Source organism: Amblyomma mixtum, chromosome 9, assembly GCF_055824585.1.
Source record: "Amblyomma mixtum isolate Tamu chromosome 9, ASM5582458v1, whole genome shotgun sequence".
In the NCBI taxonomy this organism is placed as follows: domain Eukaryota; kingdom Metazoa; phylum Arthropoda; class Arachnida; order Ixodida; family Ixodidae; genus Amblyomma; species Amblyomma mixtum.
This window is the reverse complement of record NC_143020.1, coordinates 41,188,941-41,211,055: the sequence shown is the minus strand read 5'-3', so window position 1 is coordinate 41,211,055 and position 22,115 is coordinate 41,188,941. Positions and strand designations below refer to the sequence as shown.

General features: G+C 47.5%; 1 protein-coding gene across 1 annotated transcript; it reads left to right on the top strand.

The window, feature by feature from the left end:
* The first annotated feature begins 2,871 nt into the window (after positions 1-2,871).
* LOC149328831 (uncharacterized) lies at positions 2,872-16,628 on the top strand. Its single transcript, XM_089559107.1, has 6 exons — positions 2,872-3,296; positions 4,996-5,852; positions 8,787-9,143; positions 12,334-13,295; positions 14,911-15,261; positions 16,206-16,628. Exons 1-6 carry the CDS (start codon positions 2,872-2,874, stop codon positions 16,626-16,628), a joined length of 3,375 nt encoding a protein of 1,124 aa, XP_089415233.1.
* Positions 16,629-22,115: the final 5,487 nt, after the last annotated feature.

Sequence of the window (22,115 nt, the reverse complement as noted above, 5' to 3'; positions counted from 1 at the left end):
CGTACGTACGTACAGTCTGCCAAAAGTAACCCGGCACAGGTGGTTTGTTTCTTAGCCGCGTAGCGAAGCAATCATGGCAGCCCTTAAGCTCTGATTCTGTGTAAAGAAAGGTGAGACCTTGTCCTTACGTTATGGCATCGTTCGGTCTTTAGGGCTGCTGTAAATGCTCCGTTATACGTTTGAGAAGCAAGAACCTGTTGCTCGGTTACTTTTGGCAAAGACTACGTACGTATGTACGTACGTACGTACGTACGTACGCACGTACGTACATACATACATACATACATACATACATACATACATACATACATACATACATACATACGTACGTACGTACGTACGTACGTACAGTCTGCCAAAAGTAACCCGGCACAGGTGGTTTGTTTCTTAGCCGCGTAGCGAAGCCATCATGGCAGCCCTTAAGCTCTGATTCTGTGTAAAGAAAGGTGAGACCTTGTCCTTACATTATGGCATCGTTCGGTCTTTAGGGCTGCTGTAAATGCTCCGTTATACATTTGAGAAGCAAGAACCTGTTGCTCGGTTACTTTTGGCAAAGACTACGTACGTATGTACGTACGTACGTACGTACGTACGCACGTACGTACATACACACATACATACATACATACATACATACATACATACATACATACATACGTACGTACGTACGTACGTACGTACGTACAGTCTGCCAAAAGTAACCCGGCACAGGTGGTTTGTTTCTTAGCCGCGTAGCGAAGCCATCATGGCAGCCCTTAAGCTCTGATTCTGTGTAAAGAAAGGTGAGACCTTGTCCTTACATTATGGCATCGTTCGGTCTTTAGGGCTGCTGTAAATGCTCCGTTATACGTTTGAGAAGCAAGAACCTGTTGCTCGGTTACTTTTGGCAAAGACTACGTACGCACGTACGTACGTACGTACGTACGTACATACATACATACATACATACATACATACATACATACATACATACATACATACATACATACATACATACGTACGTACAGCCTTTGTCAAAAGTTTAGAGCCCAGGGGGTCTGCTTCTGGGCCACATTGCTTTGCTCGTAATGCGTCCTCAGCGTCCCAGATCTCCTGAAGGCAAGAAGATTTTTGGTCCTGCTACTTCCGATGCGTAGGACTTCCATTAGTGATACAGGAGCGCCACAATAGTGCTTAGAAGCAAACCCCCTGGGCTCTAAACTTTTGACAAAGGCTGTACGTACGTACGTACGTACAGTCTGCCAAAAGTAACCCAGCACAGGTGGTTTGTTTCTTAGCCGCGTAACGAAGCAATCATGGCAGCCCTTAAAGGGAAACTGCATAGGTTTTAGAAATCAACGAGCTTAAGAGGGTCGAATGTGTGAAACCTGCAGGTAAAGCATGCGAAGTCTTTTTGGGCTAGCACTTAAAATAGTGAAGTAATCGCCGATTAAAATCCGGACGCCATTCCAGCTTTTCCGCAGCGCACAACGCCAAGTGGGGGGCGCATGATGACGTCATCGAAGGTATGGGTACATCTCCAACGCACAAACGCGTGCTTTGAAGGAAAAAAACCAACGCCACCGAAGGCGAACCCTGCCGAGAGTTGTTTGGCAGCGTCTAACGCGTCAGGGCAGGGTGTGGCTGACGACAGCGGTAATTTGAAATCATACCTTCCATGACGTCACGCTGAGTTTCCCTGCACTTCTCCGGTGCATTGAGGAGAAGCGCAAAATTCAATCGTCGATTACGTCACTATTTTAAATGCTAGTGAAAAAACACTTGGCATGCTTTACCTGCAGCCTATAAAGATCTGTATCCTTGAATGTCGCGAAATTCTCAAAAAAGTGCTGCAGTTGCCCTTTAAGCTCTGATTCTGTGTAAAGAAAGGTGAGACCTTGTCCTTACATTATGGCATCGTTCGGTCTTTAGGGCTGCTGTAAATGCTCCGTTATACGTTTGAGAAGCAAGAACCTGTTGCTCGGTTACTTTTGGCAAAGACTACGTACGTATGTACGTACGTGCGTACGTACGTACATACATAAATACATACATACATACGTACGTACGTACAGTCTGCCAAAAGTAACCCGGCACAGGTGGTTTGTTTCTTAGCCGCGTAGCGAAGCACTCATGGCAGCCCTTAAGCTCTGATTCTGTGTAAAGAAAGGTGAGACCTTGTCCTTACATTATGGCATCGTTCGGTCTTTAGGGCTGCTGTAAATGCTCCGTTATACGTTTGAGAAGCAAGAACCTGTTGCTCGGTTACTTTTGGCAAAGACTACGTACGTATGTACGTACGTACGTACGTACGTACGTACGTACATACATACATACATACATACATACATACATGCATGCATACATACATACATACATACATACATACATACATACATACATACATACATACATACATACATACATACATACATACATACATACATACATACATACATACATACATGCATGCATACATGCATGCATACATGCATGCATACATGCATACAGACAGACATACAGACACAACGGCTAAATGGGGGAATGGCCACTATAAGTGCTCGCGCACTAAAACGCAAAAATGGATACCTGAGCCACGCTACAGAGCAGAAATATGAGCACTCGTCAAAATTTACGACAACTGAACGAAAAAATCATGCCGAACTTGCAACGAAACGAAAAAAAAAACTCTAGCCACATCAGGGACAGTATTCAGATTACAAGAAAAAGAAGAAACAACATGGCTGCGAGTGCACTCCGGCGCGAGGCATTCGGTGTAGAACGAAGAAGAAGAGACGGAGGCTGACCTCGCGGAACCCTTGGAACCAGCTCCATTATTCGCAGTCTCCAGACAGCCTCTGTTTCAACAGAAGACTCCTGTTCGCCCACACAATGGACCATGAGAAGCAGCAGGACGCGGAAGGCATCCGCAAGCGCAAGAGGTCTTCGCTCGGAGTGGACAAGAGCAAAAAGCAGCCCACAGTTGGCACGGACAACCCTGGGCCTCCTGCTGCGCCCGTGGCAGAGATGCACGGCGTCGGATCTTCTCTGCGGAAGCCTAATCTGATCGGAGGCGCCGATGCCAACTTGCTTCCTGTGGCTGGGCCGGGTGTCGCTTTCGCAAAGCCATCGAAGACGTCCTCATCTCGCCGCTCCTCACGAAGCAAGAAACGGCGAAAACAGGGCTCGAAAACATCGTCTTCGTCTTCGTCATCCTCTGCGTCGAGCCAGCGGTCGGAAAAAGAAGCCACCGCGGATGCAAGTAAAACATCAGCTCCCAACCCTCCTGAATTCAAACGAAGTCATGCACCACCAGGGTGAGCTCTGTTCTGTGCGTAAAATTTATGAGCGTCTTAAAAATATATCGCGGGCTTCTAAGGTGAAAGGCAGCTTTTCACGTGTCTCGGCCGCAAAAAAATTGCACTTTTCCGACGTTGACGCTCCAAATATTGCGTGAACAGTTCCAGCGATCAATTCTTTTTAGTGCTTTATTTGCAACGTTCGCATTTTTAATGTATCAGAGACAATGGATTATTTTCTTTTTCTCTGGTTTGGTTGACACCTCGACTGGCGTCATTGTTGGCCAAATTTATCCACTGCGTGTGTTTTGTTTTTTCTTTTAAAGAACTTCGCACTCTTTCGTTGAAAAGAGCACTGCCAACTTAGTCGCTGTTTGTATGAGCTGTCGAACTCTTGCCTTTCGCACTATTATATTGCTGATCATAAGAGTTGCGATAAGTAAGAAGGGCAGCTCATGACAGGCAATGTACTGTAAACTGCAAGTTAGATAGATAGATAGATAGAACTTTTATTCACGTCAATTGCCAGACAACATAAATCAGGCCTACCAAAGCCTCAAAGGGCTTGAGTGGCAGCGCCTGGCAGACAGCTAACATTGGCAAAACAAAGGAAAATAGAGACGTTGCAATGAACTTTGCAAAAAAAGAAAATGGTCACCAAACAGAATGAAACAAATATATAACTATTACAACATCAAGAAAGATTACAGTGATTTGAAATTAATACAGTAAATAGCTGAAATAACTACGGGGCAGGAAGCAACACGGAGACATACCGCAAAGTTTTTTTCAGGGTGTATTTAGTTTTCATGCGGAGTACAGTAGGAGGCAAGCTATTGAAACAGGCAGGTACATAGTAATGACGTGTGCGCTTACCGTACCGGGTTGAGGAGCGAGGAATGCAGTAGCGGTATTTTGGTCTTAAATCCCGAGCAGGGACATATGGAACGGTGAACTGACTGTACCAGAAGTGTTTTAGCACAATAGTTTCTGTTAATAAAGAGTTAAAACTTGGAAGCTTTAGTCTTCTAAAAATATCAATGTCATTACCAATGGACAGGTCGTAGGCAATATTCTTTAGAAGCAAACGCAAAAGCGAATTCACCCTATGTTGCCAGCGAACCGTGCAGTGACCATAAACAGTAATTCCGTACCTAAGTACACTATAGGCTAGAGCATGTACAACACATTTACGGACAGAAAAAGGCATAAAATATCTAATGTTATACAGGACACACGATACAGCACGAAGCCTTTGGCAAACAAAAGAAAGGTGCGATTTCCAAGAGAGATCACTGTCGAAGGTCAGGCCAAGATATTTGACCGAATGCGCATATTCAACTGGTACACAGTTGCAATTAAGACAAGAGGAAGTATGCAAATAAACAAGGTCAGTTAATTCAACTTGTTTTAATGGGTTATGAAAACAGATCAGTTTTGTTTTAGAAGTATTAACATTAATAAGATTAAACTTAAACCAGTCCATGGCTTACCAACCTCTTTCCTAATTTATGACGTTTTCTTAAGATTAGCAAATGTTCAGTCAAGCGTGTATTCGTCCACGTTACATCCTTCACATCGTCCACAGCTATCCGAAGTTTAAATCTTACTTTTCACAGTGGTCCGGCTTTGTTGCCTACTACGGGCAAAGCGCTGAAAGGCCTGAACTACTGTTCTAAACAATTGACCTAAACAATTACGCTGTCGCTCACTTCAGCCGCAAGGATTCACGGGAAGAGGTCGCTGTTGATGGCTGCTCCGAGAAGAAAACAACGGAGGCCGCGTCGGCCCCCGGTACAGTTGGCTTCTCGTCGAGCTCTCACGAGCGTCAGACTTCGTCCTTGGCGACCGGTGCCTCCAGTTCACTGCTGGCGCAATTGGAAAGCGCCGCTACCTCGGGGGTGTTTCAACAACCGAGTGAGAATAACAAGCCACAGCGCGACAAGACAGCCACTGGAACAACAACCGACTCTTCGGCTGCTCACACAGGGCAGCAAGGTTCCTCCTTCGTGCGGCCAGCTGACACAATAGCGGCCAATGAGAAAGCCACACAAGAGGCGGAGCAAGAAAGTGAAGACACCGGGAGGACCACCGCTGCCTCGACTACCTGCCATGGCCAAGCTGGTTCCTCACCTGCGGGGCCGGCAGTAGTCACCGCTGTGGTGGAGTACCATTCCCAGGTCCTTGCAGAAATGCCCCTGGACAATAAGGCCTCGACTATAGCGCCACTTAACTCCGAAGATATTCGAGCTTCTGCGTTGCCACGGCGAAAAAGCAACGACGCCTCCTCTTTGAAGCAGGGTCAGGATCCAGAGCAAAGAGCGCGTTGTGAAGATGACGCCATCAAGGAGGATCAGCGAACTCAGCCAACAGCTCTTCCGACCGCGTCACAGCCACTGTCCCTGCCAGCGGATGAACTTGACAGTGGCGGTCGCGAGAAGCGGCGCTGGAAAGATCATAAGCACGAAAGGGCTGACGACAGCAAGCTTGCTTTCGGTGCCGGCAGCGAAGCGCATGCTGACGATGCTGAACAGCATACTGGCCTCTGCTCATCAGCCAACTGGTCCTTCTATCGTGAGTCTTTACTGCCTTTTTCAGGAGAGGCATTACGGCATTACAACCATAAAATGTAATTTAATTTTACCCCACGGTATTGTATCGATGATGATGACTGTAGACAGAGTTAATGCTCCTTTTTATAGAATGTTGCTTGTCTCTTTGTCCTCTCTGACATCAGGTCTATAAGAGTTCTATGAGGACCATGAGAGGTCTATGAAGGGTTTAAGAGAAGTATAAGAGGTCTATGAGTATCTAACACCTTTCACAGTGACGCCTGCCGTAGGGGGTCCATAGTACCCATGGTACATTATCCTGGTGCTACTCTTCAAAAAAAGTTACAGAATAGGTAGTAAGTGCAGCAGTTTACTAACTCTGATTGCTTTTTACTACCTTGTACTAAATATTTACTGCCGTCTTCAACATAGGAAAAGTACACCCTTCCTACCGTTTCACTGCCTGTGATCGCCAGTTAGTTCCAGGTTAGTAGCCGTTGATATAACTTTAAAATTAAATGATAACAGATAACTTACACAAGCTTTTATGTGATTAAAATCGTTTTGTAATAAACGTTTGTGTATTGTCGAGTGGTTAGGTAGACAAACCTGCTTCTACAATTGCAACTTCATAATTCAGGCTGACATCTTAGCTCAACGAGTAACAGCCACTGGCCCGTACCTGAGAGTCATATGTACGCTGTATATAAAACAGCACGATTTACCCGTGCACCCGCAGTGCGCGTGTGGCTCTTGTGCGACGCTGATTTGTGCTTTTTTGTGCATTCTGAATCTTTGTGTGTTCCCTGTAGGTTGCTTGATGCCATTGCCTCGCATGATTTGTACACGCATACTCAATATATCAAGTCTAATACCCCTGCCACACGGGCATTGTTATGCTTTTGTTGGTTTCTAGTTCAGAGAAAGTTGCACCTGTCCCGCCTGTACGAAAATGGCGCCTCATGGTGGCGACCGGGATAAACCTGTAGAGAGGCTGACATAAAAAGCAAAACGACTGGGCATCGTTACCGTCACCAATTTACTGGTTATTGTAACGGAGATATTTTAAATATACCGTATATTTATTGGTACCGTGAGGAATATTGTGTTGCTTACTGCGAACAGGAGTGCCCTTTTAGCTTGCTGAGGGAGATTGCCGTGCTCGCTTAATAAAAAGCCCCCGTCAGTTAAATCTCCTTAGCTTTTGCGTATGGCACTAGCACAACTGTTTTAATATGAAGAAACAGTACCTGCATGTTTAAGAGGGGTATAATTGTGGTCCTTATGGCCGGGACAGCCTGGTAGTTGTCACCGGTGTTGGGCATTGGTCAAATTGGCCATATAGCTTTCTATTTTTCCAGCGTAACCATATTTAACAAGCTGTGCCAACACACCGCTGAAGACCTAGCAACATATGCGGAAACAGTTTCTGGCAATTTTATCAGCAAATACTGCTACTTTTTTGTGACTTCACTAATCTTCACTTGCTTTTCCAGATAGTAACTTTCACTACTTCTAATTTCACCACCTCCAGTTACTAAGAAAGTAGTGGACTGTGTTACAAGTATCTGGCTAGTAAATTGGCTCAGCTTTTTCTTAAGAATGCATGGTTCCAATCAACAGCGCCTGCGAAGAGCCGCCTCCCATATTAACGCGACATCGTTAAAGGCATCGGTGTCCAGAAAACCTGGTGTCAGCGTTGTGACCGAAAATATTGGTAGTGGTTTAGCTTTGGTTAAACTGAGTAGTCTCGATAGCTTCACGCCGGTATGCCAGGAAAAGTATTAAGTTACGCTATACAGTTATACTTGGTAAAGCTTTTAATAAACTGTTGTTTCCTTGGTAACTCTGGCCGAGGCGTGCGTGGATCATGTGGCAGGTGGTCTCCAGAAAGCAACCTAGGAGGCAGGTGGGCCAACAAGGTCATGTTGTCTTGCGGCGTCATCACAACCTGCCCACATCATAGTGAGCAAACTGGCCACCATGGCAGGAGGCACTTTAATTTATGATTTGTCGCTTGGGAAGAGCAGCGTGTGCAGCACAAGGTCCACCGTTGGAAGCACGTTCTGTCGCAGAGCAGTTATGGGTCGCTTAACCGCTGCACCACTGGGCCAGGAGGGGTATGAGGAATCCCAGGGGTCTATATGTAACGTAGAGAATGACCGCCTGCGTATATGGGAATGAACCCTCATACCCTGAGGACGGAGCTCAAGTGTTTCCTCTAAGTTTTGAGCTACACGCCTCCTTTGGGCGGATTCCGCCACCTAATTCTTACGAAAGGTGAAACGATACAAGATACGCCACACCAAAGAGAGCCGAGCAGATGACAAAAACTGCACGAAAAAATGGTAGTGTTTTCACGTAGTTGATGCGAGTAGACTTGCTAAAGGATGTGGTTAACCCGGTTCGCTCATAGTTTTGCATTGCTGGGTCTTAATATAGGCAGAGTGATTCGTTAGGTGAAACCTGGTTTGACAATAACTCTGTAAGGGCAGTTGATTGTAGCGACAGCTACACTATGTCAGCCGCTTCGCGAGGTCAGCGTGTCACCACCGCTCCGCCAGCTATGCGCATGCGCGGAGTGACGTCATAGCCCGCAGCTGGTTTGCGCGCCGCGCGCCTGCGTTACGCTAGCATTTCGAGCCTTCAGCGTGATGGCACCGTGGCTGGTCACGTGGTGCGGAGCAGCTGCCGGCGGCGCGGCGCGCCGGAGAAATAGAGTGGGGTAGGAGTGGAGAGGGGCGTGGGGAGAGTGAATCCACGTTCAGGGACGAAGATGAGGAAGGAACGCAAATTGAAACGGAGCGGCGAAAGACTGACTTTGCATTTCGACTGAGCGAGTTCCACGCGGCCAGCTGCAGCTATCGCGTCCCTCCATGTTTAACCAGACCTAAACCACAGCCAATTTTTTGGTTACACCTTACCGGTGGCTCCTGCGCTGCCGCGAACGCTGCAGCTCTGAACGTAACGTTCGTGACCGAGTTGGAGAGTCGGGACGAACGACTCCTGTTCGGAGCCATGGTGACCGTGGTCTCCCTGATGTGCTCGCTGATCATCGCGGGTGTCGTCCTGCTGCTGTACGGAAAGCGCACCACGTCGCCGCTGGCCTGCGTGACGCCGGAGTGCAGGGCGGCGCGCGACTACCTGGTGGGCCTCCTCAACACGAGCAAGGACGCGTGCAGCGACTTCTACGGCTACGTGTGCGACTCGTGGCTGGCGCGGGGACCGGACGGCGGCAGCTTCCACGGGGACAGCGTCACTGCGTCACTCGCGAGAATCAACGAGTCTCTCTGGAGCCATGAAGGAGAGGACGGTATGAGAGCCATAGTGGTCGCTGCGTTTCCTGTGCAGCCCTCACCCAGCACTGAGAATTAGAGGACCTTGCAAAGATGTAGGAAGTGGAATTCAGGGCCGAAGTACATGAACCCAGGTTATGTTCATAACTCTCGAGCTTCCATACAGTTGAAGATAAACAAAATAGCAAGCAGTTTCAATGTCCAGTAATACATTTTTCACGTCGATTTCCAAGTGCAGTTAGGTCTTGAGATGATCACTTACAGATCGACCAGTTTACTGTGTTTTCACAGCAAGAGCTGTTAAGCGGCTGTTCCTGGACTTCGCGGCGTATTAGTGTGTCGTAGTGTGTCGCTGTCTGTCGTTGTCCGTCGTAGTCCGTCGTAGTCGTCGGCGAAACCGGTGGGTGCGTTGGCATGGGAACTACTCCAAGGGTGGTGATCGTGCAATGAAGAAGGTATGCCGTGAGAGGAGGAGTACTAACCGGTGGGCTGTTACCACAAGAACCATCTGGAGGGTAGTTACTCTGGAAGAAGGACGTGGAGCGTTACCATGGAAGCAGACTTCTTGGCGAGAGCATAGGAAGGCGTAGCCAGAGGATGGTTACTGCGGTAACCGTCCAGAATGTGCTTACCATGAACGGAGGAGGGTGTATCGGAAGGGGAGAAATCTGAAATCGGGGGGTGATTATAGTTGAAGGAGGCGCGAGTATAGAGAGAGCGTGAGAGCGCGCAACCGATACCTAATTTCCATGGGAACCAGCCAGAGGATAGTTACCCTAGAAGAAGGAGGGTTGCCCTGGAAGGAAATGACACCGTGAGTGGAGGAAGGCGTACTGCGGTACCCATCCGGAACGTTGTTACCGTGGAATTAGGAGGAAGGGTATGGCGCGAGCGAAGCGGTGTAGCATTTGTCATCTGCGGCAGCTGCTATGAAACGCGCCGCATGAGGAGAGGTTCATCGGCACCGCTGCGCATCTAGAGTGGTGGACTGGAGAGCCCGAGAGGAAAATCGACTATGTTTGGAAAACTAATAAGAGCTCCTTAGAACAACGCAGATGGGAGGTCGCTCTCATATTCTCTACCCCAACATATCGTACAATATGAATACCTTAACAGCTGTCGCTGAATCTCACGTTAACCAGTGGTAACCTTCCTGTCAACTTTTTTGCAAGGTATATACTACGAAGGTGACAGTTAATTTAGTTAGACCAATTTAGAGTTCATTGAATCAAAGGAGCTTGCTGGCTTTTGGAAAGGGTGCTCTACAATAGCTCTTATATACTCCATAAGTGAGGTGGTAGAGAAGAGAGCAGAATCTAACCATGCTATCTATATAGCTTTCATGGACAACAAGCGAGGAGTTGACTGAGTCGAAACCTCAGCAGTCATGGAGTGAACGCCTAAAACGGATCTAAAATAGGCGTATGTAAAGGTTATGGGAAGTATCGCGGGTGGAAATATCCGTAGTCATTCACAGGGAAAGTGGTAAAATTGCGGTCAGGAAGGGCGTTAGCCAAGTAAACACGGTCGAGCCGGTGGTTTACACGTGTTTACACCACGTGTTTACAGTAGGTAGGTACTCGTAGAACTGAATATGGAAGAGCTGGCTATAAAACGCAAAGTGGCTAAGGTAAAAAGTTGCAGAGCATGATCGAGTTTACGGTAGGCAGTGAAGCGGTGGAAATGCTAAAGGAACGTATATAAATAGGGAAGGTAGTGTGCGCAGATCCGGGCAACGAGAGTGAAATAATTAGGGGAATGAAATTTTGATGGAGTGCTTTAAATTGGCATCATCTCGTGTGATGAACAACAGTTTACCAATACCTGTGAAGAGGAAGCTGTATGCCAGCTGTGTCTTAGTGGTTCTAGCCTAAGGGGCATAAACGCGGAAGGTAACGAAAAGGGCCGAACTGAAATGTACGACAAGGCAGCGAGCTATGGAAAAGAATACGATAGGCGTAATGTTAAGAAATCGGAAGGCAGAAGAGTGGGTTACGGAACAAACGCGAGTTACTGACATCCCAGTCGAAGTGAAAAAGGAGAAAAGATCTTGGGCAGGACATGCAATGCGAAGGCAGCAAAACATTTGGTCGTTATGATGATTCGCGTGTACCGCCTACGACGTGTCGCAACCATCTCTCTTTTGAGTGACTGGGACCGTCTTGCGCCGATTGCGATTGGGGCGCAGCATGCTTGTGGTCACTGACGATTGCGTCACGAGGCAGGTGGTCAAGGCGGATGGTCCGCGGTTCGGCTTGATTGTTTGAACCCACCTTGAATGGTAATGGACGGGGCTCCAAGAGAGGAAGTTAAGCGCAGCAGGATTCTGCAGAAATTCAGGTGGGCGCATAGATTAGGAACTTTTCGGGAATAAGCTGGCCGCAGCTGGCACAGGACATGGATAACTGGAGGGGTGTGGCAGAGGCTTTTTTCTTACTCTGGACGTAGGCTTATGAAGATGATGATCAAGAAAGCCTGATGATGGCAGAGGGAAGCCGCTGTAGAGGCAGTGAATATAGACGTGAATAGTGGTGACCTAATGAATATTGTTTCACATCAGCAGTTTGGCGAATCGCTCTAGTTTTCCATCTCCTCTAGAAAATTATATTTAACCACTCAGTTTCTTTTGCATAGCCGTTAATGATAATGTTAAAAAGTTTACTTAGTGTACGAAGTGGTGTAAAGCATGGCTCTATTGCTGTTTCATAGATTTTTTATTATTTAATGACCGTCAGATTTTAATATAGTAGATTGTTTCTTAGCGACGGCTGTGTGGCAGAGGATTTCACGGTGTAACAGCTCTGCCTGCGTGATCATATGTCGTGTGAGCGAAATGAAACTTTCGCTCATTAGCGTATTGAAATATCATTGGGGTATGTACGGGCTATAGGGGCATTACTACCCAGCGACTTGGCGCTCTACAGAAGGGGGCACCTTTGGCCATAATACGGCGGTGTTCCTCGAAATTGATATTCTTGAAACCACGGCTTAGTGGCTCTTTAGTTTAATCATTGGTGTACTCCCTCGCCTATAGACATAGTGAGATGTCTTACAGCTTTTAACAACGGACAGCCTCTTTCACAGATCATTCAGGAAACCTCCGCTTCAACTTGTACAACACCCTGAAGGGTTTCAACTAATTTACCGTGCTTAAATGGTGAAAGCAAGGTTCCTTACACATATTTGTTCGTGAAACTTCTGACGCAGATGAATCAGAAGATACCCGCTTGGTGCGTCGCGTCTACCGGGAGTGCCACCGTTACGCGTCCGACAGGACGACATCTTCACTCAAGGGAACTCTACAGTCGGCACGGAAGCAGCTCAACTGGGCCAAAATGGCCGGCTGTGGCGACTACCATGAACTTGTCACGCTTCTGGTACAGACTTCGCTTCTGGTCGGGCTACACACAGTTCTGGTCCTAGAAATCCTCAGTGAAGATGGCCGTGCTGTCATGCGTCTGTCCCGCGGTAGGTCGCTGCACCATAAGCTCATGAGCACGGACGGTGACCGCGGGAAGGTGGAGGCGATATTTCGAAGCATAATGGACGAAGAAGCGAAAGGCCTGCCCAGAATCCTTGAGATTGATGCTCTCGTCATGAGCGATCTGGACGTTGCTGGCTCCACAGGGACTGATCTAAGCGAGGAAACGCATGGACTGCTGGAGGAGTTTCTCGACGGCCTTGTTCCTGGCGTTAAGGCGACCGACTGGCTGGCGGCAGTTAATGATGTACTTATGCCGTTGAATATGTACATCATGCGGCTTTCGGACCTGGCCCTTGGGTCTGGCGTAGATGATATCCGCAGGGTGTTCAGGGACATCACCACCCAAGGCAGTATTGCCGACGTCTCCTTGTACCTGGCGTCTCATTTGGACGCCGAGGTGCTGTCTCTCGAACTGTCGAGAAGGCGGGCGTCATCCGACCACGTGAAGGCCGCGCACTTCTGCCTGGAGCTGGTACAGAGGTCCCATGGCGTCGTGTGGCCGCAACTAGCTTCCATGCTTCTGAAGCCACGCAATAGCGAAGCTGTCCTCGAGAAGATGTATAGCCAGCTTCAAGATACATCGAAAGGCACCATCACGTTCACGTGGCTGTCCAAGGAGGTGCGGCCGTATGCCGAAGAAAAAGTGAAGAAAGTGGCGCTGTCGGTCGTTTCTGAAGCCATGACGGTGAGTACCACATCGTCGCTCTAGCGAAGGCATCCATTGTATTTATCGACGATGAAGCTCCAGTCAGTAGGTTTGGGGTAGGCAGGATTAATTAAGAGTCTTACTATTTCTGAAGTCTTCATGGCCTACATGGAATGATGCCGATATTGCTGAAGAATTAATGCTATCAGTCTTGTTCAAGCACCTATACAGTAGCCACCATTCCGTCCGCGGTCATAGAATCCAGTCTAGCCAGACATGATGACACTGGATATAAGATGGCAATTTATTTTACATAAAAATCTTCGTCTGCCTAACTGCCCGTCTCGGTTTGTCAATTAAGACCTAAGAATTTGTCTACTGACTGAGCCCAAGGTGGTGGGGTCGAGTCACCGAGTCTCAGGGAGACACGATCTCGCCTATGCTATTCACTGCCTGTTTATAGGAGGTACTCCGGGTCTTGAAATGGGAACAGTTGGGGATAAGAGTTAATGGAGAATACCTAAGTAATCTGCGATTCGCTGATGACATTGCCTTGCTAAGCCACTCAGGACATGTACTGCAAAGCATGATCAATGAATTAGACAGGCAGAGCGGAACGGTGGGGCTAAAATTAACATGCAGAAAACCAAAGTAATGTTTCACAGCCTAGCAAGGGAACAGCAGTTCGCAGTTGGTAGCCAGGTGCTGGAAGTAGTAAGAGAATATGTCTATTTAGGAGAGGTAGTGACAGCTGATCCCGACCATGAGAGCGAAATAACTAGAAGAATAAGAATGGGGTGGAGCGCATATGGCAGGTTATCTCAGTTCATGAATTGCAGTTTACCAATATCCCTCAAGAGAAAAGTATACAACAGGTGTATCTTACCGGTACTCACCTATGGGGCAGAAACGTCGAGGCTAACAAAGAGGGTTCAGCTTAAGTTAAGAACAACGCAGCGAGCTATGGAAAGAAAAATGATAGGTGTAACGTTAAGAGATCGGATGCGGGCAGAGTGGGTGAGAGAACAAACGCGCGTTAATGATATCCTAGTTGAAATCAAGAGGAAGCCGGCTTGGGCAGGGCATGTATTGCGAAGGCAAGATAACCGCTGGTCCTTAAGGGTAACGGAGTGGATTCCAAGAGAAGGCAAACGTAGCATGTGGCGGCAGAAAATTAGGTGGGCGGATGAGATTAAGAAGTTTTCGGGGATACAGTGGCGGCAACTGACAAAGGACAGGGTTAATTGGAGAGACATGGGAGAGGCCTTTGCCCTGCAGTGGGCGTAGTCAGGCTGATGATGAAGATGATGATGATGATGAAATAAATAAAATTGCGTTCATGGGCTTAGAGATATAAATGCTCGTTAAAGAACCCGGCTGATCTAGATTAGTTCGGAGCCCTTCAGTACGGCGCTTGTTAAAACGCTTGAGGTCTTGGACGTTAAGCCCCATACACTGCATACCATACCGTCTGATGCATGAATAATAAGGATTATCTTAAATCAATTACGCCTACAAGGAGTTCCTGACGGCTCACATTTCGGGGAAAGGAAAGTTTCACATGCTTTAATGAAACGTGCTTCAGTTGCTGTTTCAGTGAATCTGTCAGGTACTAAAGAATAAGTGTATGTAAACCGTTTCCTCGATGCCGCAGCCGAAGGAAGCATGGACGGACGAGGAAGACCCAGCACACATGGACACCATCAAGGAGACTAACCTGAATTTCGTCGAGCTCTACCTCAGGGTTCTGAGCTTGGTTCATGAAAAGCGCCTACGAAGTCCTCCAACGTTAGCCCGCTTCACCATCTCACGGCTTGAGCGGCGCAACGAGTTGGCGCACTCGCGGATAACGATGTCCGTGGTGGTGCCGACAGTGTACCAGGGCTCACCTTATCTGTACGCGACGGGCGTGCCGTCGTACTTCAATTACGCCGCAGTCGGTGCACTGCTGGCGTCTAGCATCGCAGATGTCTTTGGGCCGGCTGTCTCCGCCAAGCCAGAGACGGTAACGCTCCATTGCTTGTCTAGAAGGGCGCACCACATGAACTTCGGTTCCGACAGTGTGCCGCAAAATAAGACGTCTGAGCCAGAGTGTGCGGAAGTGTACCTAGGGCGGCAGTTTTTTATAAAGCACACGGTTATGGTGGGTGCCTGGGGCAGCATTGTGCAACTGGACAATGCTCGCAATAACGCTAAACAGCATGAAGTTTTCTTCCCATTTGCATTACTATATACAATAGTCGGTTAGTATATGTATTGGCAATTATAGAATAGGGTGGCGGAGTGTCATATGCACGGGTGAAGTTAGTAAGTTTTCGGCTATAGGGTGACCGGACCTTGCGCAGGACGGTTATTAGTGCTCACCGGCAGAGGCTTTTGTCATGCAGTGGGTGTATTTAGGAGGAAGCTGCTGCAGCTGCTGCTGAAAAGCAAGTTATTATAGAACCAACATTACCTAGTCGGGCTGAGCAGTAATCTTATACGTGCCTCCGACAACTCCTTTATCATTATTTACATTCTTATTTACTCCCTCGCATAACCCATTTTGTAACTTACACCATGCCGTAGTTAGTAGCTCAGAATCGCCAAATAACTGGCCTCTCAGAATGCATGGATTTGTCACAGAAGAGCAACGAAACTCGCGTTAACAGAAGTTTATGGAAGCAGAGACCACATGCTTTGGGCCTTTCAAGTGTTTTTAAATTCTTATTTCAAGGCATTTATCTCGTGTGTGTCTATATATCCTTAATGCACCTTTCTAATGTAATATATGACCTGCAATAGGTAATATATGATAGCAACTTACATAGTACGTTAGGCTACTTACTACCTTATAAGAATCGTGTGCCACATATCTTGCACAACTCTGCAAATTAGAATTTGATAATACCTCATTGGCGTATAGTTAATGCCCCTTACCACGTAAATTAATCTTAAGACACTTTTCAGGGGAACCATCGACAAAGCGACATCTGGTGGACGCCGGAAGCGATCAGCCATTACAACGGGACAGCCATGTGCCTGCAGGGATTGCTCGACCGTCTGGGCCTGCAGCGCCCCCTGAGCGGCATGGATGACCTTCAACGGCGCGAACTGTTCCTCCGCGCCCAGGGACTGCGGCTGGCGTACGACGGCCTGGTGGCCAGCTTCGGCTCCGCGGCGGCCACCCACGGGTTCCTGCAGCTCTGGCCAGAGGCGCAGGCTGCCTTCTTCGCCCGCTTCTGCCTGCTGTCGTGCGACGCCGACCAGACGCCCAGGCTCCTGTCACCCCGCGCCAGCTGCCTTGTGCCGCTGCACAACATGCCCGAGTTCGGTGCCGTGTTCGAATGCGACAGCCGGCAGGACTTCGTCGCTCACCAGTGCCTGCCGTAGCAGTTGGTGGCCCGAAGATTGCTGCTTTTGTGCACTGCAAGACAACTTTATAGTCGTGGGCAGGACCAGTGCTGCGGAATTTTATTTACATAGCTAACATCAGCCGCACCGAGGATTGCGAAGATATAAGCGGTACTCTGCTCAGCGACCATGGCCTTTAGGACGACTGAACATATCGTAGCTCGGGTTTTGATCTGAATGAGTGGTGCGGCTTGAAGCCAAGAAGGTTCCATGCAGCCCGAAGGCATTTTTTTTTAAACTGTTTTTGTTTACATACTTTGGTGCTTTGGTATTAGTTGTTCATTTATAATTTGACCTATGCAGTGCTATGCTTATTATTGTTTTCTGCCATACAGGAGAAGTATCACGCCTGAACTATAGGCAGCAAAAGTTGAGAGATATTTTCCTCCTTTCACAATTCTGTACATCTTAAGCGGAATGTCACATTTCCCTAATGCCGCGCATATATTTCACATACATGCCTACATGTTGATGCCCTTTCACTTCGCGGAAGGTAGATACAAAGGTTATATTTCAAGCAAGCTTAGAAACGAAACGCGCACGAGTTCAATCATCTCAAGAACTGAAGCGTTTTGTCTTACCGTTCAAACAACTGTATGCACTCATGTCGCACTGACTGGTTTATTTTGTCCAAGGGTGTTCGTGTGCTCTATGTGAGTTTCTGTTACTCATATCGCACTGACTGGTTTATTTTGTCCAAGGGTGTTCGTGTGCTCTATGTGAGTTTCTGTTACTCATATCGCGCTGACTGGTTTATTTTGTCCAAGGGTGTTCGTGTGCTCTATGTGAGTTTCTGTTACTCATATCGCACTGACTGGTTTATTTTGTCCAAGGGTGTTCGTGTGCTCTATGTGAGTTTCTGTTACTTGTGTCGAGAATACCTTTAGTTCCCGAGAGGCTACAGGACTCTCCTACTGAGAGACTGAAAGTACACGTGTTAAAACACTCCGATCAAACACATCTGAATGGTTTTTTTCTCGAGATTGAGTGTTTTGTTGCCGATGATGTGACACTGCCGGCTTACAAAATTAAATTCACCGCGTCGAGGCTTCCAAATGCAGGTTTTAAGCGTCGGCTGCCTGAATACAGATTTTTGACTATCTTTTTGCGTTGATGCCGCGCGTGAATACTCAACCACTTATCCTACGCTTTGAATGATTGGAGAAGTCCGGAAGTATCGTGTCTGCGACGATGTGGGGAAATGCCAGAAGCATTATGAGCCTTTCCACAACAGCGGGAAGTGATACCGCGCTTGTTTGTGACGTTTCGCGCCTTGCAGTAAAGCACTGGACATTTAAAGGAATGACGAGCTTCAGGGTATTGCCAGGGCCCGAGTACAATAGAAATGAATAGCATATCGGTCAAGCCGGGTGCTACTGCACATGCTCAATTGCCACGTGCATATGCCCCCACACATCCCCTCACCCAACTCTGGAATTGCGCATGCGGGGCAGACGTAGGGCCAGTCGGTTAACATGATTTGGTTCTTTCTTCTTTCTTAGGACATACTGCAGGCCCAGTGAAGGGCCCTGGCAGGAGGGGCACAATAAACACAATACAAAAAAAGCACAAAACAAAAAGTACAAGGCAAGTAAAAAAAAATCAATGAACGGCCTGTTCAATGGCATCAATATCAACTGTTGATGATGGTGGTAACTGATTCCACTCGTTAATGGTGCGGGGAAAAAAAGAGAATTTGAATATGTTAGTTCTGGCAAAGTAAGGTTTTAACGATTCAGTGTGCCTGTTTAGTTCTGTCCGTGATGTGGTCCGGAAGAATGCCGTACCGCAGATCGTTGCTTTTGAAATGGGTTGGTGGCGTGCGCCACCGTGGCTCGGCATTATCTTCTTTTAATACTTTTGAAACTTAACCATTTGTTGTGCGCTGCCGTACAGAGTCGATCACACTTGTCTCGAGCGCTCGAGCGGTTTGTTGGTGAGCGAATGAAGTTAAATCTTATCGCAACTGATTTGCTGGGGGTAAGGCGCTGGTGCCTGTGTGGTGCACATGTCTATTAGGCTTCTCCCCAGCGCAAGTAATATCAGTGAAAGTCAATGTCTACTTTAGAATTTCGCATTATATCTTCCGGAGGGCACCGCTCGAGCGCTCTAGACAAGTGTGATCGACTCAGTACATATATGGCGGCAAGGGCTTTTCACATCGTCACTGCCTTACAAATACGACGGAGATCAACTGTGTTCAGTTCTCCGTTCAACGCTAACAAAAGAAGCTTTTTTTGAGACGCTGAAGGCTGCCTCCGCTTGTTTTGTCATCCGATCAGTTGTTTTTTAACGCTTCATTTTGACCGTATGCTTATGATCTTTAACTGTGGCACTACTGCATGGAGATTTGAGCCATTGGAAACGACGTATACAATGCTGAGACATGACCAAGGTATTCAATGGGCTAAGACTACTGTGAAAATGACCAGGGTGTCGCCAGGTTTCATGGAAGACAGTTTTCCCGAGGGGCAACTGGGCAGCTCACTGGCAGGCTTCCTGTCTTTTTTTCAGAGAGGAACCCTGTCTTTCCCATACGCAAATGGGCAATAAAAATGTAAGGATCGATGCGGAAGAACATTCTTCTCGATGTATGTGCGGCGCTGGAGGAACAGAGAACCAAGCTACCAATCGTTGTCGCAGCTGTGAGTGTTTTTCTCGTATCTAACATGTGACTACTTTGGAGAAGCTGGCAGCTAGAAATGCGAGGCTGACTCCTCTGGTAGCCACCGAAAACCGCAATCTCCCACATTTTGAGCAAGTGGTTCATGCTGTCCTGAGCAAGTCAGCAAATAGTTACTTCGATTTCGACTCACGGGAAACAGGGGGACATATTTGACTGTAAACTCAGCGCGCAGAGGCGGAAGACGCATGCATTCACGTCACCAATGTGCACAACACTCGAGCAGTGTTCATCGGGCAAAGAAAGCGGGCAAAGTGCTCGTGCCTAACCTGCTTAGAGGTTTAAGTGGTTCTACTTGTGCTGAAGCGTTGCCACTGCAACAAAACAGCGCTGATTAGGTGCTGCTTTGTTCACAGGAAAGTGGTCGCTCGAGTGCTGTGCACTTGGGTGACACAGTACGGTACCAAGTGCCACTGACGCTGAATATCAGGCTGTGTGCTCCTGAGTGCACTTCGCAGGAACACGAATCTATAAATTGTTTGTTTCCTCAGCTCTAGCAGGATGACATTTTTAGCAATCGGGAAGTTGATTCTGGATTAATGTACTTGCTGCAGCGCGATAAAATGTTTAGAATTCCAGTTTTATTGTGGGCATACGTGGTTTATTTTTGAGCCCCAAACTATTTACAAGGGTTTTTTTTTCTCTCTCTAAATCAATTTGGCAGCAAAAGTTAGCATGTCGGTGGTTTTTATACTCCTGGTAAAGTGTCTGCTCCTCATTAAAAGGTTATTTTTGTCTAGATATAGTGCAGCTGATAGTACAGACTCGTCCTGTTGGCCTCTTTGCATCTGCTCCCTTCCGCTGGTTTTATTTCTTCAAGATGTGTAGCAGCTCGCCGAACTCTCCCTTCTACTCAATGAAGAATGAGAGGTTTATTGTGGTGTAACGTCCTAAAGTGACTGAGGCTGTGAGGGGCGCCGTAGTGAAGGGTTGAGGAAATTTCGACCACCTGGGGTTATTTAACGGGCACTGACATCGCACAGTACACGGGCCTCTAGAATTTCGCCTCCATCGAAATTCAGCCGCCGGAGCCGGGATCCAACCCGTGTCTTTCGGGTCAGCAGCCGAGCGCCTTAACCACTGAGCCACCGCGGCGCCACGACGAATGAGAGGCGTGAAAAATTTCTCTTAACCGCACACGCACACACGCACGCGCGCACACACACACACACACACACACACACACACACACACACACACACACACACACACACACACACACACGCACACACACACACACGCGCGCGCACACACACACACACACACACACACACGCGCACACACACACACACACATGCACACACACATACACACGCACACATGCACACACACGCACACACACGCACACGCACACACACGCACACATGCACACACACACACACACACACACACACACACACACACACACACACACACACACACACACACACACACACACACACACACACACACTCATGGTGCTTTGTCTAATCAGCTTCATCGTATATGTCTCCTCCCCAAGGGTTTCCCGTTGGGTGCAAGTGATGAACCACGAAACACCAAAGTTAGTTACCTTATTAGTACTGGTATTTATTTATTATGTGTGCAATACAATTATTACGCTTCACGTGCAGTATTTTGTTAGTTGAATTCTTGATTCCTCCTGCGTGAGCGTCCCTGGAAGTTCACAAAACTAGGCCTCAGAGCATATTGTAGGATCACGTTTTTGTTCTCTCATGTGGAAGGGAGTGTTTGAGCGGCGTACTGGAGCCTTAACAGGCACTGCGTTCTTACTAACCATAAAGCGGCCTATAAGGCTGTGATTACGTTAGGCGTTTCCCGATTAGGCCTGACTACTTAGGTTATGCTGAACTACACTCAGGCTTTACAAATTAATCTCAACAATAAGTACTTAACAAATATTTAGTTGTAAAGTATGCACAAAGAACGCCTGATTAAGGTTTGTTGAGTAAATTCAAGGACTCTTGACCTTTGAGTTAACCGAAAATATAAACGAGCGCTCAAAGCCAATTTTTGTAAGGAATATGATGAACCACAAGAGCACGTGCTCAGTGAACTAGAAGAGCTCAGCGTGCAGAGATATCCGCGTGACGCCAGCTTGACGCCAAGAGTGGCCCCCTTGCGGCGCCGCCAGAAACGAATCCTATCACCACCACGTTCGAGGGTTTGCGAGATGGCGCATTTGCTTCACGTAAATCACGTTCGGCCTTCTGAATGCCTAGCCCAAACAAAACGTTTCGCCCTGTTATACCACCAGGGGCGCAGCTTAAAGTAAGTTACCAATTCTACTTACAAACGAACTTAGCAAAGTTACAGTAACGCGTTCAACCGTTCATGGGTGACTACAGCGCCACTGCTTCGTTCGCGAGGGGTGGGGTCAAGCGATACATACTTATTACAAGCTTTGTGCAACGCAACCTCGTCTAGTACACTGTTGCACGAGCTTCTCCAAGCTTCTGCACTTTTGAGCCGCAAAGCTTTGCGCGAAAAAATGTAGAATCAGGAAAAAGCCAAAGATGGATGATATGAAGAGATGCACAGTGCTTACCGACACCGCTATGGGAAAATGAGCTCGGTGGGCTCAGCAATAAAAAAAATAATATAAAAAGTACCCTATGCACAACTGCACGTGGAGGATAATATACTTTTATACTTCGTGTTTCTTTCCCGTCCCCTTATTTTAAAGTTGAGCTGCGTTTCACATCGCCACTTGTAGACACCACCATTCTCTTTTGTACACCTGCGAAGCCTTTTAAGCAAGCTGTTTTCAAATGTGTTTCACC

Excerpts from the sequence above, each read along its gene's own strand:
- LOC149328831 (XM_089559107.1), top strand. The coding sequence starts at position 2,872 with ATGGACCATGAGAAGCAGCAGGACGCGGAAGGCATCCGCAAGCGCAAG. Across the intron at positions 3,297-4,995 it reads CGAAGTCATGCACCACCAGG|CCGCAAGGATTCACGGGAAG; the intron begins GTGAGCTCTGTT and ends CGCTCACTTCAG. Across the intron at positions 9,144-12,333 it reads GAGCCATGAAGGAGAGGACG|ATGAATCAGAAGATACCCGC; the intron begins GTATGAGAGCCA and ends CTTCTGACGCAG.